Here is a 17,794-nt window from a genome sequence, read left to right as displayed (position 1 = left end):
CCAGTACCACATTTTACAGGTAGATATAGTTGTGGTCATGGCTTTGGATACTCTGTGGCCTTGATCTCTCACTCCTAAGATGCTTGTTTACACTTACGGATTCTCCCATGAGATTCTATTTACACCTGGTGCCTCTCACAAAACTGTAGCAGGTCACTGAATAAGATCAGAAAAGCTCAAGCAGCCATACTCTCAGAAGGGAACTTTAGAATGTCTATGTTGACATCTCACAATGCAGAACATGCCTCCTGTTGGTTTTCTGTACATTCTCAATCCTAAGTCTGGCCCTGTATTGTAAATCCCAGGCAGAGGCCAAACCTTATTACGTGCAGATTCTAGGTGGGATTAACCTAGCTCTCTGCGTTCTTGGGTGTTACAGCAAATGGGGTACAACCAAAGGAGACTTCCCCTCACGGAGGCTGTTTTAGCACATTCTAAATGGTATGTCTACCTAAAAAAAATTTTTTTTTAATTTAAAAAAAAAAAAACTGAGACACTGGACATGGTGGCTCACATCTGTAATCCCAGCACTTTGGGAGGCCAAGGCAGGTAGATCACCTGAGGTCAGGAGTTCAAGAACAGCCTGGCCAACAAAGTGAAACCCCGTCTCTACTTAAAATGCAAAAAAAAAATAGCTGGGCGTGGTGGCACGTGCCTGTAATCCCAGATACTTGTGAGGCTAAGGCAGGAGAATTGGTTGAGCCTGGGAGGCAGAGGGTGCAGTGAGCAGGGATTGCACCATTGCACTCCAGCCTGGGCAATAAGAACAAGAGTCTGTCACAAAAAAAAAAAAAAAAAAAAACTGAGGCAACATGAACATAAGTAGACAGTTTATTTGGGTCAAGCTTGAAGACTGTAACTTGAGAGTAAAGATTCAAATTGTCCAAAATTTACACTTTGATTAGCAGCAGTTACAAGTAGATTTGTACAGGCAAAAATAGAGGGATAGAGACTTGACTGATATAAAGTTGTTAGAAATTCTTATTTACAAAAATAAAATTGATTACTAATTGGCTATACATTGTTAAGCTATAGGGTGTGGGTTATAGTATCCAGCGTGGAATTATTAGTTTAATTTATAGCTACTTATGGCTATAGTAAGCAGTTTTAAGAGATAAATCTTTCTTGCTAAAAGAAGCAAGAAAGACATAATTGTGGTCTCATTTAAATGTCTCTGAGTCTTATAAGTAAATGGACATGCATTTTTCAGATAAAATGTTTTATTTTTTCCCAAAATCTCAAGATCCAGATTCAGAATTTGGAGTTCAGATTTAGGTCCTGAATAAATGGAGTAGTGGCTGGTGTTACCTGCAGATTTATGGACATTTTAGCAACACGAGGAAAGAGAAAGCGGAGATTCTCATTTCTACTCACTGCACACGTTACTAAGTTTGTGAGCCTCATGGTCTCTGAATCAGTTTCAGGTCTGAAGATACAAGAGTCACTGAAAGAGGTAAAATGGTTGATTGCTGCCCTGTGAAATTTGGTCTAACCTCTTTAAAAGTGACTCTTTAAAAGTGACTATAGAGGACTACAGATTATCAAACAGGCAGAGAAACAATTCTGCCTGCATATTTAGGGGAGAGCATGCATTCTGCAGCACAACTGTGAATGGACTGGAAGCCTGAGAGGGAAAGGACCCTCTAGAATAAAGCTTGGTTGGCACCTTATATGTTTATGTCATGTCTGGTAATTCTAGACCGTTCTTGGGAAATATAATTAAAAGACAAATTTTCTCCAGCCTTAGAGCAACTCCACAATGACTGAACAGAAATAAAACTGTTACATTACACAATAATCCAGAATTTGACATGCATCAAGGTCAATCTGCTTAACAGATTGCAAAGACAGAAAGATGGTCACCATAATTAGCCCAAGAGTAGAAAAACTTACAGCACCATGTCATGCATAGTTCTTTCTGAATTCACCTGGTAATTGGGGAGGCCATCTGTGTATGTCAATTTGTTACATATAATTACAAAATAAACTTTTAAGATCTTCATGACAGAGGGTAGTTTTGCAATATAAAACCAGGTGCCTGCTGAAGGTAGGCTCTCAGTCTCCTACAGAAACATTTGAAAAGGGTGCTATCATTTTGGCTATTTACATTTTGAAGCAATGGCTCTCTACTCCCCGAGTGTTGGACTACAGAACTTCTGCATGCCCTCTCCTGGTGGCTGGAGTTTTCTCTTGATCCCTACCCTCTGCCACTGAGGTACAACCCACAATACAGGGTGAACAGCTGGCAGGTCACATCTCACATGAACCCCAATTGCCACAGCAGCACTCCAGCACCACATCAAAGAATGAAGCCTGAGCTGCAGGAGGAGAGCCTGCAGGCTTCCTGGGTAGGATCGCACCTTCACAATAAGGAGAAAGGGAACAGTGTTTTAGGCTGTTTCTATTTATAATGGTGACATGGAAAACGTTCTGCTGGATTTCCAGCATGAGTCTGGAAAAAGATAGCTCCAAGAGTTCCACTGTGACAGCCCACCTCATTCATGGACACTGTGAAATGCTAAAATGGCTTCTGAAACAGACACTCAAAGCACTGGAGAAAAAAACAGCTCTCAGTCTCAGCAAGATTATATTGAGAGAAAAAAATAAGTTAAATGTATCTTGAGAAAACACTCAGATTATATGTAAGATTGATGAAGTCAGCCAGAAAATATTTCACTATAAAATATTTATCTCTAAATACCCAAATTACACAGCTACTCTCAGCATGAGAAACATGAGCATTATGAAGAAGGGAGCATATTCTCAGTAGAATTTTATAAGATTCCTCCATCTCTGCTGCTCTCTCATCTTTTAGCCATTGAAATGGGGATTCTATTGGAATACATCTGACTACATCCACCAGTACTTTTTTTTTTCTGAGATGGAGTCTCATTCTGTCACTCAGGCGAGAGTGCAGTGGCATGATCTCAGCTCACTGCAACCTCCGCCTCCCAGGTTAAAGCAATTCTACTGCCTCAGCCTCCAGAGTAGGTGGAATTACAGGCACCTGCCACCACACCTGGCTAATTTTTGTATTTTTAGTAGAGACGGGATTTCACTATGTTGGCCATTCTGGTCTCGGACTCCTGACCGTAAGTGATCCACCCGTGTTGGTCTCCCTAAGTGCTGTGATTACAGGCATGAGCCATTGTGCCCGGTCACCACCAGCACTTTTTGATGAAAAATTAGAATCTGATTTTGTTTATATAGTAGAATATATTTGAGCTTGCAACACAGTTAAGAGGAGAGCTATTATAGTTTTTTGGTGGTCAGATCGTTTGTGTTTATTTGTTCTTTAATAGCAGCATTCTAACTTACTGAAATAAAGACACAAAAATGGCCGGGCGCAGTGGCTCACGCCTATAATCCCAGCACTTTGGGAGGCCGAGGCAGGTGGATCACCTGAGGTCGGGAGTTCAAGACCTGCCTGACCAACATGGAGAAACCCCGTCTCTACTAAAAATACAAAATTAGCCAGGCATGGTGGCACATGCCTGTAACCCCAGCTACTAAGGAGGCTGAGGCAGGAGAATCGCTTGAACCCAGGAGGCGGAGGTTGCGGTGAGCTGAGATCGTGCCATTGCACTCCAGCCTGGGCAAAAAGAGCAAAACTCCGTCTCAAAAAAAAAAAAAAAGACACTAAAATCATGCTTACTTACTGTTACCCCTACTGGATAAGTAATAAGTATGTAAGACTAACATCTACTGTAACAATATGGTACTAAATTTTATTTGGATGTTAGAGATAAGTATCTAAATATAAATAATTTTAATGTACTGGTCATAATGTAAGATTCGTGAAAATTTTCTTTAACCATAATTCTGTTAAAACACTTTTTATTCAAAAAGTAGAAATAATAATATTAAAATGACTAAGGGTTTCGTTCAAAGTAAATATTGTGGCCTTATATTTATATTATTGTAGAAAATATTCTTTAATTTATATTAATGTTGACCAGACGTGGTGGCTCACGCCAGTAATCCCAGCACTTTGGGAGGTCGAGATGGGCAGATTACCTGAGGTCAGGAGTTTGAGACCAGCCTGGCCAACATGGCAAAATCCTGTCTCTACTAAAAATATAAAAATTAGCCAGGCGTGGTAGCACATGCTGGTAGTCCCAGCTACTCGGGAGGATGAGGCAGAAGAACTGCTTGAACCTGGGAGATGGAGTTGCAGTGAGCTGAGATTGCCACTGCACTCCAGCCTGAGTGATAAAGCAACACTCTATCTCAAAAAAAAAAAAAGTATATGATTATAGGTTGTCTACAAATGCTTCACCTGACAATGCTAATTGTTCTGAAGTAATAAATAGAAACCAAGGCTCAATTCCAACTCCACTGTTATATACTGAACCGTTTATTTAGCTACACCGAGGTTAATATGATTTATATGATTGACATATATTTCAATAAAGCAGAGGAAAAAAGTACATATAATCCAAATGCTTTAAGAAAAGAGAGATGAGGATAATAGCCTTCCTTATTTTCAGGCAGGAAAATAAAGCCTCTTATTTTTATTTTCTCCTATAACAGCCAAGTCTTTAGACATGCTCTTGAATATCTGAATTTCAGTAGACACTGGATTCAGGCATCTAAGGAGTGGCCCTGGGCACACTGTGTGCCCTTGAAAGTTTACAGAGAGAAAAAGCAGAATACAGAAAGGTGTCATAAAAAAAATCTATGGATGCCCATGAATAAAGCAAGTTCTCAGAGACCTATGAAGAGACTTAGATTCTGACACAATAATAGTGGGAGACTACAACACCCCACAGACACTCTTAGATTCTTAGGGCAGAAACTTTACAAAGATCTCAGGACCTAAACTCAACACTTGGACAAATAGTCCTACAGAACTCTTTTTTTTTTTTTTTTGAGACGGAGTCTCGCTGTGTCACCCAGGCTGGAGTGCAGTGGCGCGATCTCGGCTCACTGTAAGCTCCGCCTCCCGGGTTTACGCCATTCTCCTGCCTCAGCCTCCGAGTAGCTGGGACTACAGGTGCCCGCCACCACGCCCGGCTAGTTTTTTGTATTTTTTAGTAGAGACGGGGTTTCACCATGTTAGCCAGGATGGTCTCGATCTCCTGACCTCGTGATCCACCCGCTTCGGCCTCCCAAAGTGCTGGGATTACAGGCTTGAGCCACCGCGCCCGGCCCAGAACTCTTAATCTAAAAACAACATACTATACATTCTTCTCATTACCATGTGACATACACTCTAACATTGATCACGCAATCAGAAATAAAACAACCTTCAGCAAATTCCAAAAATTACACCAACCACACACACAGAGCACAGCTTGATAAAAATATAATTCAGTACAAAAAAAAAACCACTTGAAATGATACAAGTATATGGAAATTATGCCACCTGGGCCTGAATGACTTTTGAGTAAATAATGAAATTAAAGCAGAAATCAAGTTCATTGCAAAAAATGAGAACAAAGATACAACATACCAGAATCTCTGCAACACAGCTAAGGCAGTGTTAAGGAGAAATTTATAGCACTAAAAGCTCGCACCCAAAAGTTAGAAAGATCTCAATTTAACAACCTAACACCATGAATAAAAGGAGAGAAAGCAAGAGCAAACCAACCCCTAAGCTAGAAGACAAGAAATAACCAAAATCAGATCTGAACTGAAAATGTAAACAGAAAAAAATATACAAGACCAAAAAATCCAGGAGTTAAATCTTTGTAAAAAAAAAAAATAATAATAAGATAAACCACTAGCTGCAATAATAAAGAAATAAGGTCCAAATAAACACAATTAGAAATGACAAAAAAAGACACTACCACTGACCCCACAGAAATACAAATAACTATTGACTATGAACACTTCTATGAACATGAACTAGAAAATCTATGCACACAAAATAGAAAGTAGAAGTTTCAGGATACGAAATAAGTGTACAAAAATCAGTAACATCCCTGAACATCAACAACATTCAACCAAAGGCCAAATCAAAAAAAATTCCATTCATAATAACTACAAAAATAATAAAATGTTTAGGAATACAGCTAACCAGGGAGGTGAAAAATCTCTATGACAAAAATTACAAAATGCTTCTTAAAGAAGTCAGAGATGACACAAGCCAATGGGCAGCCATTTAATGCTCATGGATAGAAAAAACTGATATCATTAAAATAGCCATACGGCCAAATGAAATTTACAGAATTAATGCTATTTCTATCAAACTACCAAAACCATTCTTCATGGAACTAAAAAAAAAAAAAAGGTATTTTAAAATGTATATGAAACCGAAAAAAAACCTGAATAGCCAAGGCAATTACAAGCAAAAAGAACACAGCAGGTGGCATTACGTTACCTGACTTCAAACTATACAACAGAGGTACAGTAACCAAAGCAGCATGATACTGGTGCAAACACAGACTCATAGAACAACGAAACAGAATAGAGAGCCCAGAAATGCCACACACCTACAACCATCTGATCTTCTACAAATCTCACAAGAGCAATGCAGGAAGAATTCCCTATTTAATAAATGGTGCTGGAAAAACCAGCTAGCACTATGTAAAAGACTGAAACTGGATGCCTTCCTTACACCATATAAAAAAAAAAAAATCGACTCCAGGTGATTGAAGACCTAAATGTAGAACATAAAATGGTAAAAAAATTCTGAAAGAAAAATCTAAAATACCTATGTCAATTGGATAAAGAAAATATTATTGACATAGGAACTGGCAAAGAGTTTATGATGAAGATACCAAAAGCAATTGCAACAAAAGCAAAACTTAATAAGACCTAAAGAAACTAAAACTATCACAGCAAAGCAAACTATCAATAAACAACCTACCTACACAATAAAAAGAAAATATATGCAAAATATGCTTATGACAAAGGTCTACTACTTAAAATTTGTAAGGAATTTTAAAAATTTTACCATAAGGCAGGCCGGGCACGGTGGCTCACACCTGTAATCCCAGAACTTTGGGAGGCCAAGGTGGGCGGATCACGACATCAGGAGATTGAGACTATCCTGGCAAACATGGTGAAACCCTGTCTCTACTAAAAATATAAAAATTGTCCAGGTGTGGTGGCTCATGTCTGTAATCTCAGCACTTTGGGAGGCCGAGGCGGGCAGATCACAAGGTCAGGAGGTCAAGACCAGCCTGGCCAACGTGGTGAAACTCCGTCTCTACTAAAAATACAAAAATTAGCCGGCCATGGTTGCATGCATGCACCTGTAGTATAGGAGGCTGAGGTAGGAGAATTACTTGAACCCAGGAGGCGGAGGACAAGAAGAGGAAAAACAGACACAGGCCGAGTTGAGGGTGGTGGGTGGGAGGATAGAAAAGGACTAGAAAAAATACCTGTTTATGCTATGCATAGTACCTCAGTAACAAAATAATCTGCACCAAACCCCCACGCCACAATTTTGCTTATATAACTACTCGCACGTTTACCCTGACCCTGAAACAAAAATAAAAGTTAAAAGGAATAAAATCCATGGGTGGGGGAGAGTGCAATGTAGGTGGAAGGACTGGTTTGTCCTACAGATAGTAGCCCACGTGGGGCTGTACTCGTTTATTTCTGTGTCTGGGCAGGCAGATGAGATTATGAACAGGTGGTACAGAACCATTGGTTGTGGAGGAAGCAGGTTGCTGCTGCAGATTCAGTGTCTGGGGGTGGGGATATGCAGGAGACTGTAAACACTTTTGTGGATTTTTGGCAAAAAAAAAACACTAGGATCAAAAATGCTGTGGTGAAATTCCTGATGGTGGTGCCTAGTCCTGGGAGGAGTGTGGACACATCAATTTCCAGTGGGTATGTTTGTGAGTGGGTAGGAATCCTGGGGTGGCAGCTGTGGGAAAAGGGGGCCTGTTATCACAGCTTATTTCCTCTAAGTTTTCAGTCCTCTCTCACCCTGGGAAAAGACCTGGAATTCCAGGACAATGGCGTAGTGTGACAGCCTGTGTACAGGAGAGCAGAGCTTCTCATTTCCAGACACCCAGAGTTCCATTCCAGGCCAGGCCTCTGTGATATTTTCCTTCTGGCACCAAATCTGTATTTGCTGAACACAAAGCAATTCTCCAACACCAACTAATTGTCTAACATTTGAATTCTGACACCATCCAGAGTCAGCACAGACCCTGATTCAGGGCTCAGTCTCACAACACTATCCTCACTCCAGAGGCCAGTCACAAACCTCACGGGTCCATCTATGCTTCTGACCTACTGTTTAAAAATTGGCAACTCTTATAAACTCCCTCCAATTACATAATTTGATAGAGCTACTTACAAAACTAAACAAAACACTGTAGTTATGTTGACCAGTTTATTATAAAAGATACCAAAAGGCCCAAAAAAGTCCATGGAAAAAGGTACAGGACGACAAAGAATAAAGGTGAGGAAGGATGAAGCACATAGATAATCCTGGTAAAAAGTTGTGATTAATAAAATTCTTTTATGCTTTGAGTTCTCCAGGAACAGTTTATGAAAAGAAACACCCTTCCCATTATGACTTAGATGGTGGGTGCTCTCTTTTCTTACCTGACACGTAGCCAGAAGCAGACTCCGCACATTATTTTCGTTATAAAAAATTAGCTGAATTTGCCTTCAGTTTTCAAAATAAAATACTTTTTAATCAAACTTAAGTTTCTCTCCTTCCCACAGGCTCCTGAACATTGAGCTACCTTCAGTCTGAGCCAACACAGAACCCCATTTTATGTCCCTCCTAAGAACATGCTGACTTCAGGGTAAAACAATTCTCTCATCTAGAATTGAATTTTTTGTCCTTCAATTTGCCATTCCCCTCCCACCTTGTTTTTAATCTTGTTTCCTCCTCCCTATGAAAGAAAGCCCTTGTCCTGAGGCCCTAGAAGGTAACGGGGGCTGCTGCTGAAGCGGCTGGAGTGGCCATTCTGATCAGCACACCAGGGCTGCCTCTCAGGACACTCAGAGCAGCCAGGGCCTTCCGGATGGAGCCTCCACTTGCTGCTTCTTGAGTTCCACCCAGCTTCCAGCACTTAGACGCTGACGACTCAGAATGAAAGGGCTTTAGGGGTCCCAGGTGAGTGTCTCTAGTGCTGCATTGTTCAACAGTAGCCCCTAGTCTCATGTGGCTGTTTAAATGTGCATTTGTTAAATAAATTCAATTTCCCATAAATCTAATTTAAATCAGTTCCCTAGTTGCACTAGCTACATTCAAGTGCGGGTCAGTAGCCAAAAGTAGCTTTATTGGACAGTGCAGACACAGAACATTGCCATTATCACAGAAAGTCCTACAGGACAGTGCTATGTAGACACTATTTCCAGCCCCAGGCAGTGGGTCAAATCCTTGACCTAAGCCTGGATCTCTCCAGCTTTCTCCCTGCTCCCTATACCCAGCAGCCTCTGGCTGGGGCCTCTTCCCCACAGAAAACAGTCTGAGACAGTTCTGCCATCTGCACCATTCTCCTGACACACTCCCTCATCTCAGTGACTGTTTCATTCAGCAGTTATTCACTGGGCATCTCCTATGTGCCAAAAAGTACACTAGAGCTACAGTGATAAACCAGACAGAGCTCCCAACCTAAAGAAGCATATGTTCCAGAGAGAGGAGACAACAAAGAAAGCTTGGATAATTACAAGGAAACAAAACATGGTAGTAACATGCAAAGTGGCGGTGATTTGGTTGAGTGGTCAGGGAAGCCCTGCCTGAGAAGGGGACATTTCAGCTGATTTTTAAGTGGGGAGAAAATCTGGGAATGCACATTCCAGGTAAAAGGAACACCCAGTAGAAAGGCTCTAAGGTGGGAATGAGCTTGTCAAGTTTGAAGAAAAAAGACCATTGTGGCAGGGGCTTAGCAGGTGGAGGGAGAGGGTTGGGAAATGAATTTGGACAGAGAGGCAGGAACCAGACTGTGTGGGTACTGGAGGCTGGGGCCAGCAGGCAGGTTAACTGTATTCTTCAATCAGTAGGATGGTTTCCAGGAAGGAATTGACATGATCTTGTGCAAGGATGCCAGCCCATATCAAACTGGAATTTTCTGCCTCCCCCACCAAACACTGGCTTCCCAGGGCTGCAGGTCTCTGTGACCTCTCTTCGCTAAGCCCAAGTGACATGCAGCAGAGAAGCAGGGACTAAGTCAGTCATGCCAGGATACAATAAAACCTCAGGGTCTCTAAAAGGCTCAGAAGCATGAGAGCACAGAGCCTGGAAAACAAGAGACTTTTGAGGACTTGAGCCCACATTTAAATGATGCAGTAGTTTTGGTGTCTGCGGAAAAATCAGTGGACACCTTGCCTGCCTGCCTTTTTGATTAAACATATTATGTATCAAGCTGAATGAAAAAACAAAAGTACTTTTGCAACCTGAGATGGATCAAAGTGAGCAAGCATGCCCACTCTAACACCAGCCCCTGTCATGCCAAGAGTCAGAGTCCAGCCCAAGCTGAGGTCCCAAGGGAGTGTGGGTGGATGGGTGGCAGATAGCTGAAAGAACAGACAGAGGGCCATAGGCAGATGAAATATGGTTTTATTCAGCAGCTCTCTTACACCGTCTGTCTCTGCCTGCTCGGGCTCTGGGACTCCTGCCGCTCCCATGCCTGCAGCTGCATTCCCTGGCCTGCAAGGCTGGCTCTCCCTTACAGGGTCAAAAACTTCACTCTCTCTCTTTGGACGTCAGGCGTATGTACAGTATCACCAGGGCAGTTATACCTTTTACAAACAACAGTGGCTCTGAGTCAGGTGATGAACCTTCCCATGTTATGGCTACATAACTGTGACTATATAATAAGTCCTCCCTGGCTGGGCACAGTGGCTCAAGTCCGTAATCCCAGCACTTTGGGAGGCCAAGGTGGGTGGATCACTTGAGGTCAGGAGTTTGAGACCAGCCTGGACAACATGGTGAAACCCTGCCTCTACCAGAAATATAAAAAATTAGCCAGGTGTGGTAGTGGGCGCCTGTAATCCCAGCTACTCACGAGGCTGAGGGAGAATTGCTTGAACCCAGGAAGTAGAGGTTGCAGTGAGCTGAGATCGCACCACTGCATTCCAGCCTGGGCGACAGGGCAAGACTCCGTCTCAAAAACAACAAAAATCTAAACAAACAAAAAAACCAAGTGGATTTATATGCCTGTGCTCCAAACTTGCTGAGTCACTCTGGCCCGGATGTCTGCCTCGGCCTATTCCTGACCAAAGCACATCCATGTACCTTACAGCCCCTCAAATGAATAAAGCCTTTTCTAGAAGTTGCCAACTTCCTAATGAAAACTTTGCCCTTGACTTTGGTAACATCAAAAATTATAGATACATGTGCAAGGAAAATAAACTCTTGGGACGCTGAACTCACTATGCCAAAAGTTAAGCTGGGGACTGGGTCATGCAAAGATTGGCTTCCTTTTATTCCCAAACAGATAGCTGTAATTTCACATGCTTACTTTATCTTGTATAAAATGTAGATTTACTGAGGGAGAGAGAGAAAGGGGAATGCATGATTGACTTCCCCTGAACCCTTTCTTTGCACATGTAAAATATAGATTCACTGAGTGCTAATCAGAGCCTCACGGCCCTCCCACTTGCTCTTTCCTCTTTAAATACTGAAGTTCCCAAAACACTCTTTGGAAAAAGCACAGGACACAGATCCTATTGTGACTTGTCTCTCTTTCTCCCCAGTGTGTCCTCAACATTACCAAAATAAATCTCAAAATTGACTGAAAAAAAAAAAAAAAAGAAGAAAGAAAGCAAGCTCTAGTCTGCCTAAACTTTGCAATCTTTAAAGATTTATAGTTGGTGCTTCCTCCTTTGAAATTATAAATTTTTTTTACATAAATCTGCGTTTTATTTTACAAAGTCCAGAAACTGCCTCAAAAAAACAACTTCATCTTTAGTAAGACCCTCCCAATCCCCTTCCATCTTAACCTTAACTGCATCTGCCTGTGCCTCCTCAGCTTTCCAGGGCTCTGTAGCTTTTCTCAGTATAAAGGCTTCTTCCGTGGCTGGGGTGAGCAGCCTGAGACATCTGCAGGGGAGGCTCCCCAAAAAGAGCTAGGCCTTTTGCAGGGTCAATATTAGCCTTAGCTTGGAGTCACTGGGCTCAAGCTTTAATTTTCATGTCTGAGTTATTCATTTCGCTTTTGAAACTAACAGTTTGAACATTCAGCAAAATTACTTGAACACAGTGCTCAAGTAAGGGAAGGAATTTTTTTTTTTCTTTTTTGAGACGAAGTCTCACACTCTCACCCAGGCTGGAGTGCAGTAGCAAGATCTCAGCTCACTGAAACCTCCACCTCCTGGGTTCAAGCAATCTCCCTGCTTCAGCCTCCCTAGTAGAGCTGGGATTACAGGCGCCTGCCACCACACCCAGCTAATTTTTGTATTTTTTTCTTTTTCTTTTTTTTTTTTTTGAGACAGAGTCTCACTCTGTCCCCCAGGCTGAAGCGCAGTGGCGCAATCTCTGCTCACTGCAAGCTCTGCCTCACGGGTTCACACCATTTTGCCTCAGCCTCCCCAGTAGCTGGGACTACAGGCGCCTGCCACCACGCCCGGCTAATTTTTTTGTATTTTTTTTTAGTAGAGATGGGGTTTCACCATGTTGGCCAGGATAGTCTCAATCTCCTGACCTCATGATCCGCCCGCCTCAGTCTCCCAAAGTGCTGGGATTACAGGCGTGAGCCACCGCGCCTGGCCAATTTTTGTTATTTTTTAGTAGAGACAGGGTTTCGCCATGTTGGCCAGGATGGTCTTGAACTCCTGACCTCAGGTGATCCACCCACCTCAGCCTCCCAAAGTGCTGGGATTACAGGCTTGAGCCACTGTGCCTGGTCAGGGAGGACTTTTCTGAAGATGCTTACATTTTACATCTCAATAGGAAAAGCAAAAGTATTCCTTTTAGATAATAAATGTATTATTTTATTATTTCCATTAAAAATTATGTAGTAAACAATTAGTCATATGGAAACACTTCTAGGAGGTACCAAGTTTTATCTCATAAAATTTAGCATGAAACTCAGAAATCAAGATAACAGGGTATAGACTAGAAATATTCAATGTCACAAATTCACCTTGCAAAAAGAGGTACTAATGTTTTCAAGAATCTATGTACCTTCACCAATTATCTACCACATTTTCTGGTGGAAATGTATTCATTTTCTTTTCTTTTCTGTTTTTTTTTTGAGACGAAGTTTCACTCTTTCGCCCAGGCTGGATTGCAGTGGTGCGATCTCGGCTCACTGCAACCTCTGCCCCCGAGGTTCAAGCAATTCTCCTGCCTCAGCCTCCCAAGTAGCTGGGATTACAAGCATGTGCCACCATGCTCGGCTAATTTTTGTATTTTTAGTAGAGACAAGGCTTCACCATGTTGTCCAGGCTGGCCTCGAACTCCTGACCTCAAGTGCTCCACCCCCCGCTTGGCATCCCAAAGTGCTAGGATTACAGGCGTGAGCCACTGCACCCGGCCACTCGGCCGGAAATGTATTCATTTTCTAAAGCCAAAATGGAAGAGAGATGTTCTCTATTTTTTTCCCTAGATAGCTAGCATTCTAAAAGTTAAGGCCTGTAATTCTGTGTGAAATTACCCAGCTAGGCTGGATGCGGCACGCCTGTGAACCCAACACTTTGGGAGGCCAAGGTGGGTAGAGCACCTTGATTAGGACTAGGAGTTTGAGACCAGACGGGCCAACATGGTGAAACTCCCCATCTCTACTAAAAATACAAAAATTAGCTGAGCGTGGTGGCTGGCGCCTGTAGTCTCAGCTACTCAGGAGGCTGAGGGAGGAGAATCGCTTGAACCCGAGAGACAGAGGTTGTAGTAAGCCAAGATCGTGCAACTGCACTCCATCCAGCCTGGGTGACAGAATGAGACTGTCTCCCAAAAAAAAAAAAAAAAAAAAAAGAAAGAAAGAAAAAGAAAAGAAATTATCCAGCCATAAAAAAAACTACCTGTGACAATTACTAAACTCGGTCTGGAAAACAAAATAGTACATGAGAATTTTTAACAAATGGAATATACGTAGATATTAATTTTTTTCTGAAACTCACCTCTTCTATACCATTTGTAAATATTTTCTTACTTTTTAATTTCCTCTACAAATGTTTCACTATTTGTCTTTCACTCTTTTTTCATCATTTTTGCACTATTTTTCTGCCCCTTTAGAGAATCCCAAAGGCAGAAATTATTTCTATGTTTTTCCCTTAATACCAGCATCTGATTGACCAGCAATGTGTCCCAAAGAAACAGAAGCTGAGTTGGGTGAAGACAATCGTAATGTCTCAAGGGGTCAGCTTTTCCAAGGAAGTGTACACCAGATTTCTCTCAGCCCCAGGGCGTCCACCTGCTCCCTGGAGAGGCTACACTTTGTACCTCAGGCAGTCCTACGGGAGAAAATGACCCACCAGCTGATATTCATTAGGCACTCTGGCAGACATAGCCACAGTGGGTATCATGGTTTATTCCCAGACAGTACTGAAACCCAGGACCAGGAAAAATCTGAAGGGTGGCCGAGGACACATCACCCCATAAAGTTTCCAAAGGGAAACCCTGACCCCCAAAATTCTGGTAAGATCTCTGTGACTAGGGAAGATAAAAGGAAAAGAGGCACAGAGGTTTTTTACACTAGTGTCCGGGGATTACTCTTTGCTTTCTTCTTATAGAAAATTTTTACAAACAGAAAACAAACCTTTTAAAAAGTATCATCCAATGATTTCTCAAACAATGATTAATTAAAATACAGTATCAAAAATGTACACTAGGGCCGGGTGCGGTGGCTGACGCCTGTAATCCCAGCACTTTGGGAGGACGAAGCGGGCGGATCACGAAGTCAGGAGATTGAGACCATCTTGGCTAACACGGTGAAACCCCGTCTCTACTAAAAAAATACAAAAAACTGGCTGGGCGTGGTGGCGGGCGCCTGTAGTCCCAGCTACTCGGGAGGCTGAGGCAGGAAATAGCGTGAACCTGGGAGGCGGAGTTTGCAGTGAGCCGAGATCGCGCCACTGCACACTCTAGCCTGGGCGACAGAGCGAGACTCCACCTCAAAAAAAAAAAAAAAAAAAAAAAATCTAACTCAAATCCTTTTTTTTTTTTTGTAAATTGTTACATTGGGGGAAATAAAATTTATGCTTAACCAACTGTAAACTGCCAAGTACCCTCCGATTACATAATCAGAAAATTTCCACCTTGATCGTACAAATTAAGAAGCTATGTAACTGTACCTAACCGATTACTGAATTTGGTTTTATTTATCACATACCACTTAAAAGTCTTTCCTTCAAGCCCCTCCCATGGACCACAAATTACAAATCATAGCTGGGTGCTCTACGATTTTTGAACCACTCTTCTATTACATTTTTAAATATTTTTGCGGTGACTTCCATGAATTTTTAATAGAAAAAAGGAGGGACTGGGACCCCACGGACCAAAGCTCTTCCCATTATGAACCTGGTACTGCGAGTTATCAGGCAGAGATGCGGCACTGCGGCTGCAGAGCTGCCCAGCGAGGGCTACAGGCCAAGGCACAGTCACTGCACAGGGAGGAGACAGGACGCCCGGGGTCCGGCTGTCAGCCCAGCCGCCATCTTATGGCTGAAGGGGACCGAGGGCCGAGCTGCGCCAAGGACAACTCGGGCCGCGGATTTTGGAGCCCAGTGCTGGGAGGCTGGAGTCCTGCCACAGTCACTTCCGACCGGTTCCAACCAGCCCCTCCCCCTCTCCTGGGGTGTCGGACCCGGCACTCTCACCATTTCTAGGCTTCCAGGTGGTCCTGGCATCTTAGCTGTGCATCTCCCAATACCTGCAGGTAACGGGGCCACAGAGGCTGGGCCTCTAGGAGCAGAAGACACAGAGCAGTGAAGACTGGACCTGGAGCTCCCGCTGCAGCTAGAGACAAAGGCCCCGCCAAATCCCGGAAGCCGTCCTGTCCGCTCCAGCTGCGTGCCTGATTGGACGGGTCCCATTCCAGCGTCCCTGATTGGATAATGTTTAGGGCTCCACCCCCTAATGCCCTGAGTGACAGAATATGTGCTCAGCTGCTGGGCTGAACGAAGAAAGAGTGAAATTCAAGCTGCAGCGTTCTCATGCAGGGCTTCCTCCCTGAGTGGAGCCAGGCCCACCCCAGAGGGTATTTGCATATAACCTTGCGTATAAGGTCGTTTGCCTTTATAAATAATATGTGGCTATTCACACATAAAAATAATGCAATAACAATTGTTTAAAATTTTCCAATTTTATGAGCTCCCTGGCTTCTTGTCCTTTGAGCGGGTAGCCTGACATTTTTTTTAAAAAGGCAATCCTCTGAAATTGAATGTGAGCCACATGTGAATTCTAAATTTTCTAGAAGGAAAATTTTAAAAAGAAAAAATAAACAGAAGGAATTCATTGTAGGAATTTAATTAACCCAATATATCCAAAATATTATTTTAATATGTGACCAGTATGTAATTATTAATAAACTATATATATTTTGGGAAAAAAACATTAAAACTATGTATTTTACCTTTCTTACCACATCGTAGTTCGGACCAGCCACATTCCATGCACCCAGTAGCCACACGTGGCCAATAGCTGCCACATTGAAGTGCAGCTCTGACAGCAGAAGATGAAATCCTGAACATCCCTTTGCTGTTTTCTTTTATTTTTATTTCCTTTCTGTTCTCTTTTTTTCTTTCTTTTCCTTTCTCTTCTCTTCTTTTCTTTTCAGAGTCTCGCTCTTAGGCCCAGGCTGGAGTGCAGTGGTGCAATCTCGGCTCACTGCAATCTCTACCTTCTGGATTCAAGCGATTCTCCTGCCTCATCCTCCCCAGAGTAGCTGTGATTACAGGCATGTGCCACCATGCCTGGCTTATTTTTGTATTTTTAGTAGAGATGGAATTTTCCCTTGTCAGCCAGGCTGAACCCCTGACCTTAAGTAATCCTTCTGTCTCAGCCTCCCAAAGTGCTGGGATTACAGGCATGAGCCACCACACCGGGCTTGAACATCCTTTTCCTGCCATAAATAAGGAGAAAGTCTTTCCCTACCAACATCTCTCTTCAGTTCCAAGGGTAGAACAGATAGTGGCCATAGAAAGAGCAGAGGACGGCAGGAATAAAATCACAACAGGAAGACCACCTGTTGTCCACCTTTCTTCCAGAGATCAGACAGTGAACAAAGGACAATGGGGCCACAGAATAAGAAAGCTCTATGTCTACAGATCCCTCCCTGGTCTTTCTTTTTTTTTTTTTTTTTTCTTTTTCTTTTTTGAGACAGAGTTTTGCTCTTGTCATCCAGGCTGGAGTGCAATGGCATAATCTCAACTCACTGCAACCTCTGTCTCCCGGGTTCAAGCGATTCTAGTGCCTCAGCCTCCCGAGTAGCTGGGATTACAGGCGCCCGCCACCATGCCCAGCTAATTTTTGTATTTTTAGTAGAGATGGGGTTTCACTGTGTTGGTCAGGCTGGTCTCGAACTCCCGACCTCAGGTGATCCACCCATCTCAGCCCTCCAAAGTGCTGGAATTACAGACGTGAACCACCATGCTAGGCCATGTCCCTAGTCTTTACCTCGAATTAAAAACAGACTAATTCTGCTATTTGCCCTTGACCCTAATTGTCAAGCTGTGGTTACCTGTTTTCTCCTGTGGTGTGGGGAACTGTGTGAGTATAAGCACCAATCACATGCATACATGTCTACATGTATTTCTGCATTATGTAATATTCTCTTACAAGACATCCAACTTTGAATAAGGAGAAAAATCAGTACCTTTATGGGGCCCACTGTTGGAAGGTAACTAGAAATCCACCTTGTCATTAAATCCTAGCATCCTGTCTGCACCGGGTGCATGTATTAATTAGCTATTGCAGCATAACAAACCAGCCAAA

The 17,794-nt window shown here is 42.7% G+C and overlaps 1 protein-coding gene across 1 annotated transcript in view; it reads right to left on the bottom strand.

Moving 5' to 3' along the window:
* Positions 1–15,862, bottom strand: part of ZNF680 (zinc finger protein 680) — a 50,080-nt gene extending 34,218 nt beyond the window's left edge. The window contains exon 1 of the mRNA XM_073008740.1: positions 15,679–15,862. Within this exon, the coding sequence (XP_072864841.1) occupies positions 15,679–15,708 (30 nt within the window). The 5' untranslated portion in view covers positions 15,709–15,862. The remainder of the gene's footprint in view (positions 1–15,678) is intronic.
* Between the last annotated feature and the right edge of the window lie 1,932 nt (positions 15,863–17,794).

Source organism: Chlorocebus sabaeus, chromosome 21 (assembly GCF_047675955.1).
Source record: "Chlorocebus sabaeus isolate Y175 chromosome 21, mChlSab1.0.hap1, whole genome shotgun sequence".
NCBI lineage: Eukaryota > Metazoa > Chordata > Mammalia > Primates > Cercopithecidae > Chlorocebus > Chlorocebus sabaeus.
Note: the sequence above shows the minus strand (reverse complement) of the source record. Positions and strands in the feature narration are given on the sequence as shown.